General features: G+C 40.5%; 1 protein-coding gene across 1 annotated transcript in view; it reads left to right on the plus strand.

Moving 5' to 3' along the window:
* The window catches only part of fn1a (fibronectin 1a), a 35,510-nt gene that overhangs the window by 5,310 nt on the left and 10,296 nt on the right, over window positions 1-19,904 (plus strand). Inside the window, exons 9-31 of the mRNA XM_042426075.1 lie at window positions 454-630; window positions 4,293-4,448; window positions 5,594-5,722; window positions 6,115-6,258; window positions 9,610-9,731; window positions 9,828-9,996; window positions 10,386-10,571; window positions 10,766-10,894; window positions 11,136-11,225; window positions 11,353-11,547; window positions 13,816-14,094; window positions 14,635-14,898; window positions 15,142-15,236; window positions 15,627-15,795; window positions 15,930-16,016; window positions 16,390-16,581; window positions 17,274-17,546; window positions 18,137-18,251; window positions 18,406-18,476; window positions 18,563-18,652; window positions 18,830-19,096; window positions 19,202-19,318; window positions 19,694-19,882. Coding sequence (XP_042282009.1) covers window positions 454-630; window positions 4,293-4,448; window positions 5,594-5,722; window positions 6,115-6,258; window positions 9,610-9,731; window positions 9,828-9,996; window positions 10,386-10,571; window positions 10,766-10,894; window positions 11,136-11,225; window positions 11,353-11,547; window positions 13,816-14,094; window positions 14,635-14,898; window positions 15,142-15,236; window positions 15,627-15,795; window positions 15,930-16,016; window positions 16,390-16,581; window positions 17,274-17,546; window positions 18,137-18,251; window positions 18,406-18,476; window positions 18,563-18,652; window positions 18,830-19,096; window positions 19,202-19,318; window positions 19,694-19,882 — 3,705 coding nt within the window. The remainder of the gene's footprint in view (window positions 1-453; window positions 631-4,292; window positions 4,449-5,593; window positions 5,723-6,114; window positions 6,259-9,609; window positions 9,732-9,827; window positions 9,997-10,385; window positions 10,572-10,765; window positions 10,895-11,135; window positions 11,226-11,352; window positions 11,548-13,815; window positions 14,095-14,634; window positions 14,899-15,141; window positions 15,237-15,626; window positions 15,796-15,929; window positions 16,017-16,389; window positions 16,582-17,273; window positions 17,547-18,136; window positions 18,252-18,405; window positions 18,477-18,562; window positions 18,653-18,829; window positions 19,097-19,201; window positions 19,319-19,693; window positions 19,883-19,904) is intronic.

A 19,904-nucleotide genomic window follows, 5' to 3' on the forward strand; every position in this document is an offset into this window, starting at 1 on the left:
TCTCCCATTTCAACTTTTAATTATGTCCTATCATATCATTGGGATGTGAGGAAGTTTCTCCTGCCTGTCTGTATCATTATTACAGCAGTCATTAGTCAGATATAAAAACCTTTTAGTTTTAGTGTCAGACCTCACTTACCAGCAGTTTATATGATTATTTATCAAAATTATTGAGCAAGTATACCACTAATATAATAGCCTACTCAGTGTGTGCTAAAGTTTTTCTAAAGAAAACAAGCTAAATTTACCAAGCAGTTGGTTTTTCTTTAACTGAATGGTTTGATAAAGAGAATCATGGTGGGAACACAACAACAAGCAACTGCATGACATTTTACATTTGTTATTATGCTTAGTACAAACTTATCTTGTTAAATACAAAGTAAATCTCTTCTATAGGCATGGGGTTTATACGTATTTGAATACTGATCTTGTTTGGGTTTTTTTTTTCAATAGCGATTGTGGCAACACGAGGCGGTAATTCCAATGGTGCTCTGTGCCAGTTCCCCTTCCTCTACAATGGCCGAAACTACACTGACTGCACTGCAGATGGGCGTAGAGACGGCATGAAATGGTGTGGCACCACAACAAACTATGATGAGGAACAACGTTTTGGGTTCTGTCCCATGGCTGGTAAGTGCGTGTGTGTGTGTGTGATGGAGAGAAGGGGAGGGAAGGGGACAAAGAATCCAAATGTTGGGTCTTGAGGTGCTGTTTGAAGTTTTTTAGTCCACACTGTTTTATATTAAATTCACGGATGCCATTCAAATGTCTATTTGAAACAAAAGAAGAACTTCTAAAAGTCTTTTTTTGGCACATCCATTTTTAAATCGCTTGTTTGCAAGCTTCTCAGAAATGGACAGTGAGATCATAGAACAACCAAATGTCACCAGGCCAAATGTGGATCCACTCAGCAGTTTACTCGCCATGGGGACAACTAATGTGATTAGCACGGCTAATTGCAAAGTCCCTCCCAGTTTTAGTTCAAATGTATCTCTGCTCAGTCTGAATCAAGGAGATGACATGGCCTTTGTATTAAGACTGTTCTTTGACAATGAAAAGATTTGATGGGTGACTTAATTTAATTTGCATAAAAGCTATTATCAAAGTGATGTTAAAAGAGAGACAGGTCTGATGGCACAGACAAAATCTAATTTACAGTTCTTACACCTTTATTTACAGCGTAGCCAAATTGAAGTCACTTGCCTTGCAAGAAGTGTGTTGTGTTGAATTGGTGTCAATTAGGTCTCTATGAGTAACAAAAGGGGCTGAAGCCAGTGAAACACCAGGGGGTCATTGACACTGCACTAACGTCTGTGAAGGAGTAATGAAATGGTAATGATGATGCCAACAGGCTGTAAAATGAGGGGTGCAATCTCTGAAAATCTAGAGGACTTCTGTAGATATCAGAGCTAATACATGTTGAGGTCTTAGTAGTCTAATTTAGAAACCACAAATTTATGTCGGCAAAGCCTCTTAATGCAAACAAGGCTGAGTGGTCACAAAAAATGCAAGTCTTTGACATTATTGTGAAAGTCTTCAAAGAGGAATCCAAGCTAGAAAATGCCTTTAAACATAGTTTTAGAGAAACACTAAAGTTTATCCCAGGCATTGCATGAATGTTTTCGCCGAATAGTGTGTAGATAATCTGAGTGTAGTTAGATGTAGTGACAGACACTACAACACAATATCCACAAACAGGAAGGAAGGGAAGCACCGATTTATACAAGGAAAAAAAAATCTTCTGAGTACTGCCAAACTCTCTGTTAGACTTCAAAGTAAACAGATGGAAGATGGAAAAATCTGTTTGGCAGCAGACTGTAAAATCTGGAAACATCTACATGACTTATCTGAGTCTTTGAAAAGTGGAGTACTTTATTTTATCTCTTAGTTGCTTTGCAGAGTGGCAAAACAGATCGAGTATGCTCTAAGTAATTCAACTGTTTGAATCTTGTTGAAGTCTGAAGTCAGTGAGTTTAAATATGTGCAGATGTTTTGAGTTGACATGATCACATGTAGTACAATAAGCCTACAGAACAGCATTTGTCATGCTTTTTATGATAAACTTGGTGAATGCATAGCAAGCAATGGGATAATACATTGTGCGAATTTTACAGGTTTTTTAAGGCTATAATTTTCTTCAGGATTCTTTATGTGTCTTCTTAGGTCCTGGGAGCCACCTTTGGGCCAACACCCAGTTGTTAAAAACACCCTGTAAAGGTTTAAAGAGGGAAAAGAGCGTTCATGCCTTTGTCAGAGCAGGTTGTCTGTGGTAAACCAGTCCAGTAGTCAGTGCACCAGGGGGTCTTTGATATTGACATTAATGACTTCACAAGGATTGTCAAAACAAACATGGTGGTTGAGATGTTAATGGTGATGTTTAAACTTCTCCTCCACCTGTGGTAATCTTCTGCAATGGTTGTTGGAAAGGCTAATCTGGTGTCTGCCATGTGTTCTTGGGATGGTAGAGAAGCAGTCTACTGCCATCAGACCAAATCCAGGTTCACCTCCCTTATGCAAACTGCACCATTTACATCATTAGATCCACTACTAAAAAAACCTCAAAACATGACTATAATTATGTGTATTTCAAAATCAGGGGGGAAGTTTCTGTTTTGCACCTAAAAAGCTCTTTCTCAAATTCAGCCACATATATCAGCATCATATCTTTTAGTTCATCTCCTCTGTATCTCAGTTTGAGTGATAATCTGTTTTTCTTGGAGTGAATCGTTGAGGCCCCCACAGTTGTCGGCTGATATGTCTAAACAAGCCAGTTAAGTTTTAAATGGCTGCTTTCAGAGATTTAAATGTAGATTGATTTTTGGGGTTTTCACAACAAGGTTGAGTTCGGGCCAAATTCATTCAGACCCAGGATAACCCTTTGTAACTGGAACAGATTAAAGCAAGTTTAAAAACTTTCTGTTTCTAGAAAACAGACTGATTTCAAATTGTAAAAAAACACCAGATCGCCCTCAAGCTGTAGGGCGGGGTGAAAGCACATCCAGACACAGCCTCCAATAATTTCATCACAAGTGGTCAAGAACATTGGACACAAGCCATACTGGGCACAAGAGAAGGACTATATAGTAATTAAAGGGAAAACTCACTTTGAAACAGAAATCACATGTGTTTTTCACTTAATGTTGGGCTGTAATACTTTTTCACATTTATTTTTAGAAAGAAATGAACACAATAAACATTTAAGGGAAGAAATGATTTATCCATATTTTAAATGTTCTATTAAATTATGTTCATACGTTTTTATCAATGGAAAATATATGTCCTCAGCTGTGTATGTGAATGTTAAGTGAAAGAGTTTCATGCTGACAAAACTATTCTAGGGATGACATGAATCTCAGCAGCCTTTGCTGTGATAATTCAAAAGTCTAAATTAGGTTTAGCCCTTGACTTGACCAATTCATATCTTAAACTGGTACTTGATTGTCCCACACTGTGTCCTAAACATCTTTAGTGTCATGTTGCACAGCTACCAAACAGAATCCAAAAGATCTTTACTTCCAGGAACCAGATGGCCTGGCTCTGGTCCAAACTCTGCCTGTCAGAAAATCCCTGGCTGGGCTCCAAGACAGAGGATTTGCCATCTATCTCCTCCTCCTCCTCCTCCTTTTTATATGTAGCCTATATACATGGGCATGCATGCATATCAGTTTTGTCTGCTCCTCTACCTGCTCTACAGCGCCTCCATTAGAGCAATATCAGTTATTTAATCTGCAACTTTCTGCACTTTCTTTTCGTGCAGACTCTCGGACATGGATGCAGGTCTCTGCTTGTCCCACTCAACTACATAAACTTTCTACCTTTCCTGATAACAACTACTCACTCTTTTAATTAATGGAGAACACATGGTGAACACACACAATCATTCCGCAACACAGAGGCACAAGACAGCTGTTTCTGTCTTTCAATCCAGGGAAATTTTCCCTCCTATCGACACAGATGTTCAGTGGTGGTTGTATCCTCTACAGCCTTGTAAGTGTAGGGTAGAATGAGTGATCTCTATGGGGGATCATTCATTATAGTGTGTGTGTGTGTCTGCTTTTATCTTGATGCTGGTATGCATAGGCGTATACAATGTGTTATGATGTGTGCATCTGATCATTTTGGGTGGTGAAAATTTGTGTTTTCAACTTAAGTTTTCAAGTTTTCCCCCAAAAGTCCAAACTTTTCTGAAAAATCCAGCATTTCAGCATAATTAAACACTGAAACAGGAGTAAATCAGGATCCCGACTTGCTGGTTTACACTCTTGTAATCGGCTTTGCCTTGTGTGTTCTAGCCCATGAAGAAGTATGTACAACCAACGAAGGGCTGATGTACCGCATTGGAGACCAGTGGGACAAACGCCACGATGTTTTGGGTCACATGATGCGGTGTACCTGTGTCGGCAATGGGCGAGGAGAATGGAGCTGCGTTGCCTACTCCCAGCTTAAAGGTATGTGTGTGTGTATGTGTGTGAGTGAGAGAGAGAATGGGTTATAAAGAGGAAGAATAGGTGATTGAGAGTTGATGTGGTGGTAGTTTTTGTGTCTGTGAATGGTGTAATAATTAGAGAGTAATATGAGACTTGTCTGACTGAAGAGGTGAAAGGTCATGTGTGATATAATCACTCAACTGCCAAAAGGTTAAAGATGAGCCCTTTATGGGGCTCCAGTTGCACCTGCACCACACAGACACACACACACTCTTCTGAACACACACAGACACACCCAACACTCCCATTTTTCCCAGGTTTCTCCCGTTTTTTCACTCCCTCTCCTGCTGTGCTCCCGTTTTGTTGTTTCTCCTGGGAAACTCTCGTAATTTGCATGGCCCTCGACCTTTATTATGAATGATCGTCAGACACATGGATCCATAAGTTTTGTATGTTTGACATCACTGGATTGTCTATTAAACACAGTCTACACACACAATCCACACACGACATACAATTTTAACTCATCTGTCACCACAACCCGATTCCAGGGGCGTGTGCACAGCTGCTCTCCGTGCAGGCAGTCTGTCCTCCGTCCTCCTCCCTCTACGGCTGATGTCATTCACTGCCTGCAGGTACAGCTGGCAGAGAGGAGGGGCTGGTTTGTCTCAGCCAGCAACTAAGTTCACAAGAATTTGCCAAATTTTAAGATACGTGGCAAACTCAGATAAACAGTTACATACGGCTACATACAGACAGCTTTTGTGTTATTAGCTTAACCTGTGGGCAAAGCAGTTCAAAATATCGCTTTTCTACATGTTTATGCTTGTTGAACAGGTGGTTTGATAAGGTACTTCTTAGCTTTTTAGTTGTGACAGTTTTGTTGCACTTACAGTAATGAGCGTTGTTGTCATCAACTTGAGTAAAATGTTATCTTTCCCTTCATCTAACTCTTCATCCCACCAACCCCCACCCCCCGCCGCGCCGAAAAAACCTCCCGTATTTTGAAACCTTAATGTTGGCAGGTATGCACACAGACAGTGTTCAGCAGAACAGATGTGCAAAAGCAGTGACATACTTAAAAAAGAAGTTTCATTTTGCCTTTGCCCCTCCATGTCTTTGCATGTCTTTCTATATCTGTATTTTTTTTTCTCTGTCTGTTGTAGACCAGTGTATTGTGGATGGTCTGACCTACGAGGTGAACCAAACCTTCACCAAGCAACATGAAGAAGGCTACACAATGAACTGCACCTGCTTCGGACAGGGGCGTGGCCGCTGGAAGTGTGATGCCATTGGTGGGTTTACCGTGTTACAGATTTATGTCTTACCATTTTGTCAGTGTTTCCTCAGTCTTGACTAATTCGTAACATACGTATATTTGATTGAATAGTCCAAACTTGTGAATGTTTTTCTTTCTACTTGGACTTTAGGAGAAAGAGAGAGAGCAAGAGAAAATAATTGTCCAATATTGACTAATCCCCACTCAAGCTACATATTTGACAATTGGTTCGATAGTTCACTATATTTATGTGTTTGCGTCACTTTCACTCTGTAAAAGATATATGCACACTGCAGTCCCTGACATGTAAAAAATGATATTTAAGGGTAACAGCATTTGTGTTAGCTCCAAAACTCTTGCCAGCAGAACCTGTTGCATTACCTGGTTTTTCTGTGACTCTGCCCTCAGACCAGTGCCAGGAGCCAGAGACGCGAGCTTTCTATCAGATCGGAGAGTCTTGGGATAAAGTCATCAATGGAATCATGTACAAGTGCTATTGCTATGGCAACGGCGTTGGAGAACTCAGCTGCGAGCCCCAGCAGTCCTACCCTGGTAAGATGATAAATATACATTGGGATCGGATGATGTGAGGGTGTCAGGGCGTGTTAGGTTATGATGAGCAACGTTGCAAATCAATCATCAAGACAGCTTTATGGCAGTATTGGATTTTTATATGATTGTTGCATTAATGTGATGATGGAGCTTAATTTATCAGGTATGTGTTCATTCTTTATTTGTATTTAATTCGCTGGATTAGTCAAAAACAGATACTCGTGTCAGGTTATTTTACCTATAAAAAGCCTCTGATTTGATTTTCCATTCATGAATAGATGTTTAAACCTCAGTGAGGATGTGTTTAGTACCACGCTACCACTGATGGTAAAATGAGCTAACTTCACAAATGATTGTGAAGAATGAACAATGAAAAATGTTTGTTTAAGTCACCTTTTAAAATGAGGCTCTTGACTTTGATGTGAAACAGACAGAGATGGGAGGGGGTGTGATTTCCTCTTTTACAAATACACCCCAACTCTGAGCCTTTGTTCTTGCTAGCATGTGGTACATCGCCTGTGCCGTTACCACAGCTGTACCAAACACTACATTGCAAGTGTGTGTGTACACCCCCCCCGCCACCCCTCTCTCTCTCTCTCTCTCACACACACACACACAACTTTAAAGCCTGTTAAACATCAGTTTTCCATTTTGTGGATTTTAGCAATCACTTCAGATTTAACCTTGTCATGTCTTAGAGTTTTATACTCTGTTTAGCCTTTAGCTAGGATCATTGAGTCAAGCTTCATTACACAACATTATGTAGCCATGATGGTCATGTTACCTCATTCTTACTGACTTGAAACCAAGCTTTGCTAGACAGACTCACTGCACACCAACATTTTACAGCAAAATCTGTCTTACAGTTTTGTTTTGACTTTAAGTTACCTCCTATGTTGGTCTGTCTCCCTTCTGGGCCTTTTGTTTACGTGTCTGTTGTCAGCCCCCTTTGTCATTACAGTCAACAAAAGTGCTACCCAGTGAGCAATTTGTTCAAACTTTTAGGCACTTTTCTCTCTGGAATTTGAAGTTAGGATTAGATATAATACTCATCCTGTTAAGTCGTAGCTTTTTGTAGTTCTCTGTAGCTTTTCTTGGTTCCTTGTTATGGCATCCCCGAATAAACCATAAAGTTGCTATTTCCCTATAATTCTTCATAAAGATAGTGGTGCACATGTATAATGGGCTTTTGAGGTATGCCTTTGCTATTTTGAGGAACCTTAAAATCTCCCACAACATGCATAAATATATTAGTACATCTCCAGGAGAGGCTGTGAAGCTGCGCTAGTGGAAACAGACCTTAAGGTTTGACAAGTCTTACGTAAAGGAACATTTGATTTCTTACTCATTTGCTGTGTGTTAAGCAGGTTGACGAGAGATTGAAAATGTAGGGCACTATTCAGCTGTAAGTGGCTATAATAGCAACCAGCTGCGAACTTGCTACGTGTGTGTACGTGTGTGTGTGTGTGCGTGTGTGCTTGTGTGCCTAGGCATACAAAATACAGCATGCTAACATTTAAGGACAGCAAGAGGCAGATCCAGACTCCAAGTCAGTTAGCTTACTGAGTAAAACACCGTAAAAGGTAAAAATGGAAAACCCAAGTGCAGGCCTTTTTTAAAAGGTTTTCGTGAGTCTCAGATTCAGCCCCGTATTGATAAGATCTTTTTTATAAGTGTTGTTTTCTTTTCTGCAATCTGCGTTTATCTCTCCTTGTCTGCGATGTAGTTTAATCTTTTGGGGCTTTTCTTATTGTTAGGAAGATTCCCTCCACATCACCTCCTTGTACTGTCGTCCTTATCACCACTTTGCGGTGCATCTGTCTGAATCAAGTATAAATGTTGTGTCTATGTGTTCAAAGTAAAGGTGAATGTATGCATGCATGTGTGCGCTTGTAAGTTACACACAGTCATATGTAGTTCTGGGAGAATGTGCGTGTGTGTTCATGTAGTATATATTCACTGCAAGTGCGCATCCGTTTTCATGCACGTCCCACATCTGATTCTATGTAACCCTTACCCCCGCTAGTGGCCTGTGGGTCTGTAATAGCCAGTAATTGGTCCCAGATTGTTTTTGAGGTTTGTGTATCTGCTAGCAACTTCTGGTTAACCGAGCCACTTGCTCAGAAACTTTGATTACAGGTCTGCTATTTGGAAAAGTGGTTAGAAAACCTCACTTCTTTATAGAAGCTACCAGTTTCTATCAGCATAGCTTATGTCAGGGGTCTGCTCACCACATGACTTATGTTTACATTAAAGATGACTTGATACCCTTTTTTTCATTTCCGAAACAAGAACAGATACTGCAGTGTTGAGCTTGTTCTTCCTTTGTATCTAACCTGCTAAACCAATATTCATTGGTACACCACTTTTTGCAGGGAAAAAATATCAAGTCTATCCAGTGGGCTGTCAGATGTCGTAATGACACAAAATACACATTTGATTACACACGTTTTTCTTAATCCTGTTCATTGCCTCCAACAATGTTTGTGGTTTCAGCATATGTTTCGTCTTCACTTGTCGATTAATTTAAGCCATACAAATATTTCCATGATGTTTCAGGTTATATTTAACAAAAGGTCATATCAGATTGTAAATAAATGTTTTGGCGATATAGCATTTTTATTATCATGTTTGATTCACATTTTTAAAGATTTCCTTATCTTTATTATAACAGAACTTAGTTTCATTATGAAGATTTTTGATTGTTCTGATAATAAACTGATGTTTGGAGTAGTGTCTAAAGTACACAAATCTGAACTGAGGTTAGAGAATTGAAATTGAAGGACGGATGTTATGTCTGTCAAAGAAAACTATGAGAGAATTAAGGGCATTAATACAGGGAGCTTTTATTGAAGATTATTGATAGATTTTCACTGCATAGTTATTTTGCTTTTTGTGCAATTTGTGTAATAGTTTGTGTAATAGTTGCAAAAGAGCAGGAAAGGTGACGTGGAGAAGGTTTAAAAAGCAGAGAGAGTAGACTAAAAGACTTCTCCCCTCCATTTGCTGAAATCTGGGCTGGAATCTCACAAGGGTGTGCTAGTTTTTCCTCACTCTGTCTGTGTTCTGCTGCACACTCGCTGCGAAAGAGTGTTATGTAAGACTCGAGATTTATTTCTCAGATTGTAGAAGAGTCTGTGTGTAGCCTAGATGTTGTTTCTTCTTATCATGGTAAGATTTAATTAAGATATTTGATATTTACAACATTGGAAATTAATCTTCCTGTTTATTATAATCTGTGCCCACAATCATGTTTTGATGATGTGTTCACTCTTTAACAGACAGTGAAACTTGTGGTCTGATCTGATCTGCCTTGTTCCTTATATCTACCACCTCTGTTGTCTCACCCAGGTGGTCATCGTCCTGTCCAAGTAATCATAACAGAATCTGGAAACCAACCCAACTCCCACCCTATTCAGTGGAATGCCCCATCCTCTGCTCACATCACCCAGTACATCCTCAAATGGAGAGTGGTGAGTTTACTTATTGAGCATCAAAGCTATAGCAATGCTAAACTTAATAACCCTCACTTAGGTCATTTTCTAACCTCCCATCATCACATTTTACAGAAAAATACTCAAACCCCATGGAGGGAGGTGTTGATCCCTGGTCATCTTAACTCCTACACCATCTCTGGTCTGAAGCCGGGCATTACCTATGAGGGTCAGCTGATCAGTGTGCTGCGATATGGACGTCGAGAGATCACACGCTTTGACTTCACCACCAATTATGGATCACGTGAGTTGAGAGAGTCAACAGTGTTTGCTTAGTTGCCACAACACCGTTAAACCGACAGTCTTAACTGTGTCCTGTTTATTTTATTACACTTTCCATGGAAGACAGTTTAGATGTGGGTGATTTTTTTTATTCTGCATGTCACTGTTTAATGTTTGTCTAATCCTATCCAACTTTCCATCATGTGCGATGTACAAAATATGAAGATGATATTGAAAAGTGCCTTTTTATTTATGTTAAAATGAATCTTTATTTGACCAGGAGGTCCTCACTGAAATTTAAAATCTATCTTTCCAGTGCGTCTTGGCCAGTGTTGCCAATTCTGATGTCAGAAGCAGCAAGTAGCCAACTTTCAAATTTTCCATCTCTTTCTTTCTCTGTCCCTCCTGTAGTGGCTACATCACAAGGCGAGACCACCCCACCTCCACCTGTGGTTGACACCTCAGAGTCCGTGACAGAAATTACCTCCAGCAGCTTTGTCATCTCCTGGGTTTCCGCCTCTGACACAGTCTCTGGCTTTAGAGTCGAATATGAGCTTAATGAGCTGGGACAGAGCACTGGACAACCCATTGTACTTGGTAAGTGCAGATGCACACACATATATAGTTTTGCTTTGTATTAGAGTAGTGGCAAAAATATTCTGTGTTGTAATTTGGCTTCCAATAGTTGAGATGCACTTAAGTTGAAGAAAGATAATCACCCTCATTTATCAAATTTTCACTTTTACTTAACTAATGCATAAATGTTAAATATATGTGTTTTCTCCTATCAGACCTGCCACGTACAGCTACCTCAGTGAACATTAATGAGCTTCTACCTGGGAGGAAGTACACTGTTAATGTCTATGAGGTTATAGAAGGTTCAGAGGACAACCTCATTCTTTCTACTTCACAAACCACTGGTGAGTACACAAAAACACGTGCTTTCTGTAATTTCATATTCCCGTCTCTCCTCTCTGGTATTCTCTCTCTCTCATATAAGGCAAAAAAATTACTGCTGCTAGACTGAAATACTGTTTTGGACCTAAAAACAGCCTAATGAACGTGGGCCAGTGATTATAAAATCAAATGATCCAGTAAAAATGAAGAGGTTTTTTTTAATTTTATTTTCCTTCCCTTACTTACTCTCCATTTATTCCATAGCACCTGATGCGCCTGCTGACCACGAAGTGGAGGAGGTGGGAGAAACTTCAATAATGATTAGCTGGGACAAACCACTGGCTCCCATCACTGGTATGTGATAGCAAGCAGAGCTGAGAGTATTACGAGTCCCAGCCAATATCTATCACCACTCTGTTGCTAAATTGAGCCCCTGCCTGTGCATCTGTTTACTACTGTTATGGTTTCTTCCTCCATGCAGGCTATCGTGTCGTCTACACACCATCATTGGAAGGTGAAAGCACAGAGCTGACTCTCCCTGATACAGCCACGTCCGTGACTCTGAGTGACCTTCGTCCTGGGAAATTGTACAACATCAGTATCTACGCTGTGGAGGACAGCCTGGAGAGTGAGCCTATCTTTGTACAGGTCAACACATCTGGAGATCCACTGCCAGGTAAATGACTGAGATGTGTGCAACAAAGGGGACCTACTCATTATGTAAAAGGTTGCTTTTTCTGTGAGTGTATGTTTGTGAGTCTGTGTGAGAGAGAACAAGACAGAGACAGAGTGATAAAGAAAGAGCTTGTCCAGAAGGAAAAGTGTTTGGACTAGTTGAATGGATTTCTGGAGGAACAATCTATTATATATACAGTATGTCTAATTTTTCTTTTAAGCCCACACTTGTTTCCATGTGTGTTTAGGGTTTTGTTCCAAACCTCTTTTTCTTGTTTTAATCTTCACCACCAGCTCAAGTCTTGGTCTGTGTACTTTTGCAGCCTCTAGAAAACCACTGTTCTGTTATTGGCTTATATTTTCCAAAATGTTGTCTTGGCCTAAGTAGAAAAAGTGGCTTCCAAGAGACCACAATACATTTCTTGAAAGAAAACACTTGGCACTTTGGTCTAATCATTTTCATAGTATCTGGAGGGGTTGTGGGTGCTTTCAAAGATGCAGAGATTAATCAGTAATGGGAAATCCTGTCCCTTTTTATTCTGGTAGCACCAGGAGTGGTGTGCAGTGACCAAGAAACTGCCTATTTGGTGATTTTGACCCTTTAAAATCATCACTGGATCATGTGCTCTGTTCACTGAATCATGTGAATTTGACTTGTTACTCTTGTCATAAGGCCACCCTCCTGAATAAACTTGCGAATCATCTTGTGGCCCATTTAGCGATTTTTGAAGTTTCAAATTCTCAATAGTAGAAGAGTTTTCCATTGGAAAGTGAAGTCATTGAGTTCACAGCTGTTGCGCCCTTATTCTGCTCGACTGGAGTTATGTAAAACTTCTCAGTCTGCCAGGTCCAACATGCTGTTGGCCCAGTTGCGCAGATGCTGGAAATGTGTATATGTGAGTGTGTGTGCTTGTTTGTGCAGCGTGCGTGATGGAATAAAGATACATGACCTAGTTGAGAGTGTGTGTGCTGCCATCTTTGGACAGACAAGTGAATCTCCCTCCGCTGTAGCAGATGCACAAATGGCAAAAGGACAAAGTCTGAAATCTGGTCTGAGTCATTTGTAATGACAAAAGGTTCACGCACAGTCCAGACATCTCCATTCATTCAGTCATCTCAATGACGAACTTTTGCTTTTTGATTTATTTTTTATTCCCCTCTCCCTCTCCATACTGTTGTCTCATTTTGCCTTTTGCCTCCATAAGCCAAATAAGTCTTCTTTCTTTTCTCTGGACTCTGCTTTATGAAGGTATTTTTATATGTCCTACCATCCAGTCTGTCCAAAATATGAAGCAGTGTGAAGGTTTGCCACCTTCAGAAATTCTGTTGACATGGTCATGCACCTGATATAATTATGTGTATATAAACCAGTGTGTGCTTTGATTGGAATACATCATAAGAGCTAAAATGGAAGAAAAGTATTGACCGACATTCAAGAGCTGTGTTTAAATATGTTTAAATCTCCTGTGATATAAAAACACATCAGTGAGATACTGATACTAAACATAGTTCTCACAGTATCTAAACAGTATGCTCTAATCTAAGCTTACATTTTGTATTGTGGCGAGCTGCGGTTGATTTTCTTCATGCATTCTCCAGCTTTATTTCTAACAGCTGCATAAGATTTATTCCAGCTATTCTAGCTATTCACAGTTGGGATTTAGACTAACTCAGCACTAAGCTAAATCTACACAGATGCATGTTTCCTTAAGTCAGAACAAGTGAAAGACATTAAAGGACCAGTGTGTAGAATTTAGTGGCATCTAGCAGAACAGACTTGGCAGAAATGGAATATAATATTCTTAAGTTTTAATTGGTGTATAATCACCTCAAAATAAGAATCATTGTGTTTTCGTTTGCTTAGAATGAGCCCTTTATATCTACATAGAGAGCGGGTACTCGTCCATGGAGTCCGCCATATTGCACCGCCATGTTTCTACAGTAGCCCAGAATGGATAAACCAAACACTTGCTCTAGAGAGGGCCCGTAGTGTTTTTTTGAAGGTTTCACGGCCACCATAGGTTGTGCAGTGTAAATCCTACACACTGCACCTTTTTAATACGCATACATTATGTGTACCCTAGCATGAACCATGAGAAGCATTTTTGGCAAATGTGTCGGGTGCACTGCTTCCTTTTGAAACATGTACATGAATGTTTGTGCTGAACAGCTACTTAACAATGTGAGCAAATGTTGGTAATGTTCTTTCATCTATATGGACATTAAATAATTAACATTTGAATATGAATTTTCTTTTTCCTGTCCACAGAGGAAGTGACTTCTCCTACAGATCTGCAGTTCTATGAGGTTTCAGATAAGAAGATCGTTCTGACGTGGACCGGCCCAACCAGCGAAGTCTCAGGTTACCGAGTCACAGTGGTCCCTGTGGATGAGTCTGGTACCCCCCAGAGAGAGATGACTCTGCCTGTCAGTCAAAACTCCTACATTGAAGTGACACACCTACAGCCTGGAACACTTTACCGCTTCAGTGTCTACACCATTCACCATGGAGAGGAAAGTCTACCACTTATTGGGGAGCAAACCACTAGTGAGTATGACAAATACCCTCAAGCCTACAGGGAAATGACTACAGTATAAACGTACAAAATTAGTTTTTATGTAGAATGTCATGTTTACAGACTTCAAACTTGCCTGACTGATAGGTGGATCCATCTCAGTGAACATCTCAATCATTTTGCTACCTTTGCTTATGTTATAATTTTGTGATGGTGCAGTTTTGATGAAGGAATTTCTTGTTGATATCTTAGCTGTACTGTCAGGGCATCAAACCTGGAACACAAACAATGAGCAAACATGGACACTGTGAAAATGAATTTGGGTTTATCACATAACTTTTTGACAAAACTTGATGAATCTTAAGTTGATTTTCATACCTACATATATTTACAATGAACTGAAACTACAATTATGTGGAACAAAGGACAGTGATGTGGAAACGTATGGTGTGCTATGAAAATAGTTGTCTGTAATAATGAGCTAATACATGCAAAACCATTGCGATGGTCCTCAAAACCTTAATGTTTCCCTCATTTTTTAACAATGTGTTTATTGATGTCTCTCTTTTCAGAGCCTGATGCTCCCACAGATATCCATTTCATCAACGTGACTGATGACAGTGCCGTGATGCTGTGGTTTGCCCCCCGTGCCAAAATCAGTGGCTACCGTCTCTTCCTCACTGTTGAGGGCTCTAACCCTAAGCAGCTGCGCCTGCCTGGTCGCCTTTCTCAATACACCCTCCTCAACCTGAAGCCTGATACGAAGTACACTGCTACACTGCATGCAGAGCAAGACAATACACTGAGTGCAGGAGAGACTGCGGTGTTTATAACTAGTGAGTGTCTGAGTCCTTAACAAATGAGTACAAAGCACTGTGGTCACTTTGCGTTGGCTTAAGGGGTAATGTATTTGTTTGACAAAGTGAGATTTTTCTGGAAAGTTGGAAAGATACAGTTCAGGGGAAATAGAGGTGTGATCTTGTGAATGCAAACACCCACATATACGTGTACACAGGATCTTCTTGCATGTCATGACACAAAAACTGATCCTAACACACTTGTGTTCTGTGTGTTTGTAGACCCACCAATGGGTAATGCCCCACATTTCAGCACTGATGTGACTGACACCTCCATTATAATCTCCTGGACTCCAGTACCGCGCATTGGATACAAGGTACACAACATACAAAGTTAAGATGTGAGGAGGAAATGTATAATATGCTCACTGTTCATGATTTTTTTTTTAATATTCTGCAACCCATATGAGAAAGAATGGTTTCTTTCTCTTAAAATCAGCAACAGGATTGTGTGTTTGCCCTTACACGCAAATGATTTCCTTACGGTTGCTATTTAAAGCACATCCCAGTTACTCTTGCGTCAGGATAAGCCCCTTTGGAGTTAGCTGACATTGGAACTACAAACCTCAGGGATAGATCTGATTGGTCAGAATATGTCACACTAGAGATGAGAATGTTCTGCTGGCTTCCATGTTCTTGGGAAAACATTGACCTCTGACCTTTACCTCCTGTATCCCTTCTTCTCTGACTTTGTACATTAATCTCAGTTGACAGTGCGTCCCAGTGAGGGCGGAGAAGCCCCTAGAGATGTGACCTCTGACTCAGGAAGTATATACGTTTCTGGTCTGACTCCGGGAGTGGAGTACACCTACAGCGTTCAGCCAATCGTTAACGGCCATGAGCAGGGAACCCCAATCACACGCCGTGTTGTTACACGTAAGTATAAACCAATAAATATTCACTGTCACCTTTTATTCTCTTTTTTTTGCCTTTAGCTTCTCTGTTCCTCCTCCTTTTGTTTTTATTCGTCTCCTTCTCCTCTGACTCCTCTCTTTCTTCTTCCTCTCCAGCTCTGTCTCCTCCTACTGATCTCAACCTGGAGTCCAACCCAGGCACTGGAGAGCTCACTGTCCAATGGAGCGGAGCCAGTACACCAGGTACACACACACACACCTGCATACCTAGATGCGCATGAAAAAGAAATCAGTAGGTGACGCTGACCACAATGTGAAAAATCAAATCTGTGCATCTCATATGTAAATTTGTTTGGAGGTTGATTGATTGCTTTTCTTTTGTTCACTGATTTATCCATCTGTCAGTGAGGCACAGTCTCTCAATATGTTGCTAATCTGATTTTATCAAACAGCTCTTTTAAAAATTTCATTGAAATGCTGAAGTGAAAATGTCATTCTGTTTAGCACCTCATCTTTTCTCATGATGCATCCACTTCTGTTTCTTTCTCTTGCCCCCCACTCCACATCTACCTTCCCCTCTGTCTCTCTGTATATTTTCCAACTCCCTCCCTCCAAGATATCACTGGCTACAGAGTAACATGCACTCCCACCAATGGGCAGCAAGGAAACAGTCTGGAGGAGTTTGTGGAGGCAGGGGAGAACTCCTGCACCCTGGACAACCTCAGTCCAGGAGTAGAGTACAATGTCAGTGTTGTGACTGTTAAGGATGATATGGAGAGCTCTCCCATATCAACTATCATTACACCAGGTGAGTTTGAGAGATAAAGTGTGTATATTAGACACGTGAAAGTCAAATGAACCATAATTTCAGAGATTTTCATGCAACTCTGCAAAGTACTGACATAGAGGACCATGTGGAGATACATTAGATATTTGCATTGTGAGTTCAGAATGTTTTTTGTGAATTTCTGTTAACAGTAGAAGCAACATTTTTAACACTATAAAACACATATAACACTATATGTTGAAAGTTAATATGTTTAAATAGCACATCAGCTTTCAACATTTAACTGATACTAGCTCAGTTTTCTCAGCATTGCTGCTCTAACCTGTGAGAAACAGTACCAGGACTGTTTGCAACACTAATGCTTAATTTTCTGGGTATATATTAAGATTTTTCAATGGAGATGCTTCATTGAATAACAGTTGAAACCTCACCAGATGGGAATATATATCAGGAAAAAACAGCAATGGCATTATCTCTTCCATTAGTGTGATATGTTGAATATCTCACTATACTGGAAGTGGACAGTTTTCGCTGCTCGTCTTGACCACTGCTTCTACTTTTTTGTCCGTCTTTTTGTCTGTTGGTTTCCCCTTTCTGGCCCTTGTGTTCAACCACTTCCCTTTCCTCCCGCCTTTGCCTCTTGTTTGTTTGGTGTTTCTGCTGTCTTCTCTATTTCTTTCCACTCCCCCCCAATCCTTGCTCCACCTATACAGGAGTCCCACGGTTGACAGACCTCAGCTTCGATGACGTGAGTGACACCACTATCAGCCTCAACTGGTCACCACTCAACACCACAGCCATCACTGGTTATAGGATCACGGTGGTGGCAGCCGGCGAGAGCGTGCCCATCTTTGAAGACTTTGTGCAGCCAACGACTGGTCATTATACGGTCTACGGGCTGGAACCTGGTATCGACTATGACATTAGCGTGATCACTGTGACGGAGAATGGCGAGAGCGAACCTACCACCATCACACAACAGACTTGTAAGATCTGTTTCCACATGTTCTTTAGATGTGATCTGAGTTGCCTGTCAGGGTCACAAATCACAAATCATATTGTGTGTGTTGAGATTAAATAATGTAATAAGGTTCTTATTAACCCTATGACACGGCTCTTCAAAGCAAATCTTAAAAGTTGCTGATTTAATTGCACTACATGCTGTGTTGTCAGTTTAATAATCTTCTGTCTGTGTGTGTGTGTGCACGTGTGCACCATCTGGTTTTAGTTGAGGGGCTTTATCATACTGAGGCTCATTTTGCCCCCCAATGCAAACGCTGCTTGTTCTTTCACTTTTACAGTATCGTAAAACTTCAAACAGGGATTTAGACTGACACGAACACATAAAAAAACAGACTTTTCCCTTTTTAAAAGATGACAGTATGAACACTTTTTTTCTTTTATTTATATCATTTTCTTTTTTCTCCCTTTATTTGCTTTACTCTTGCAACCTCATTATTTTATAGAATGATTACATTTCTCTGATCACCTTTTACTTAAGCAACAACAAATCTGTAAATCTACCATGACCTTTATGAATACATCCTGAATCAAGCTACTGTATTTTTTTCAATAGCTGTACCAGCCCCCACAAATCTGGGCTTTGGCCAGGTTGGACCAGACAGTATGGAAGTCACCTGGGTCTCCCCCCATGTCCCCAACAACGCTGACATCAACACCTTCCTCATTAGGTATGAGAATAAACATAAAATGTTCCAAAAGCTCAATATTGTTTATTTCTGACTCAGATGTTATCTTGAATACACATTGATTTTAATACACTCTTGTATAAAACACATAATGTAACAGACACAACACATTGTTTTTCATCCCCTTATTATTCAGGTATCATCCCATTGACGATGAAGATGACATTACAGAAACCAGCTCAGGAACCAACAGCGTGGTGCTGAGGAGTAAGTTCTAGCAAAAACAGTGAATTCACAACAACGCACTGACCAACAAAGGACTACATTTATATTTATATCTTCACTTTCCACAGATTTGCTGCCTAACACCGAGTATCTGGTGAGCGTGGTGTGTGTCTATGAGCAGAGGGAGAGCTCACCACTCGTTGGCACCCAGAAAACAGGTGAGTCTTACCTGATCTGATTTGACACCAGTAGTATATCAGTCCAAAAACAGGCACTGGAATCTTAAAGTAAATGAGATCCTTTGTCAATTTTTTTTCATTTTGCACTGTTTGCTCAAGATTTCTTCCCTAAACTTCATTCAACTTTTTCTTCCCTATATCTCCCTCCTTCTTCAGCTCTGGATTCACCAGTGGGCCTGCGTTTCTCTGAGATCTACACCAACTCCTTCACCATCCACTGGCTGGCTCCCCAGAGCAAAATCACAGGTTATCGTATGCGTTACCAGATGGTCAGCGGTGGGAGGTCCAAGGACGAGAGGCTGCCCCCCTCAAGGAACCACTTCACTCTAACAGGACTCACTGCAGACACTGAGTACCTGGTCAACATCTATGCAGTGAGTGGGACACAAGAGAGCCTGCCGCTCAGTGGGACACAGAAAACAAGTATGAAATCCTTCAGTCACTCACCATGTTTATATATAACACCAGTACTGTCTTGATTATAGTCATTGTAATGTTGTTAATGTGTTCTGTTTGTCTTTTCTCCAGTCTCCGATGCTCCAACAGACCTGGAGGTGCTAGACTCCTCCCCCACCAGCATCACTGTCCGCTGGGACTCCCCTCCTGTCACTGTGCGCTACTACAGGATCACTCATGGAGAGACAGGTGGGTAGTTATAGTTTTAAGAGCAGAATAAAATAAGGTAACATGGGATAACTTTCTATCAGTCCAGCCAACAGAAGAATAGGCTGCTATGGTTTGGTAGTTGAGCACCATGATGATAATTAAGCCTCAAGAGACTGATTTGATTTGCCAAGAAACACATTCCTTATTCCTTTTTTTTCTTTTTGTTGTTTATACAGTCTTATTTTAGTATAAATTTTGTATTCAGGAATGGAAAGTATTTTATTCTTTCTGAAAGAAAATTATATCCATATTTTTTTTTTCAAATTACTCCCATCACTTTATATGTTCACTTGTCTTTTGATTATTCAAATATTGGCTTCTCTAACATTTATCACATTGTCAACCCTTATCCAGGAGGTCACAGTAATCCTAAGGAGTTCACAGTGCCTGGCTCACAGTCTACCGCAACAATCAATAACCTGAAGCCAGGTACTGACTATACTATCACCGTCTACGCTGTAACTGGAAGAGGAGACAGCCCCGCATCCAGCACTCCGATCTATGTCACACACAGGACAAGTTCACAGAACCAAGGGAGAACAAGTAAGAAATCAAACCAAGTCAA

Source organism: Thunnus maccoyii, chromosome 11 (genome assembly GCF_910596095.1).
Source record: "Thunnus maccoyii chromosome 11, fThuMac1.1, whole genome shotgun sequence".
Classification (NCBI taxonomy): Eukaryota; Metazoa; Chordata; class Actinopteri; order Scombriformes; family Scombridae; genus Thunnus; species Thunnus maccoyii.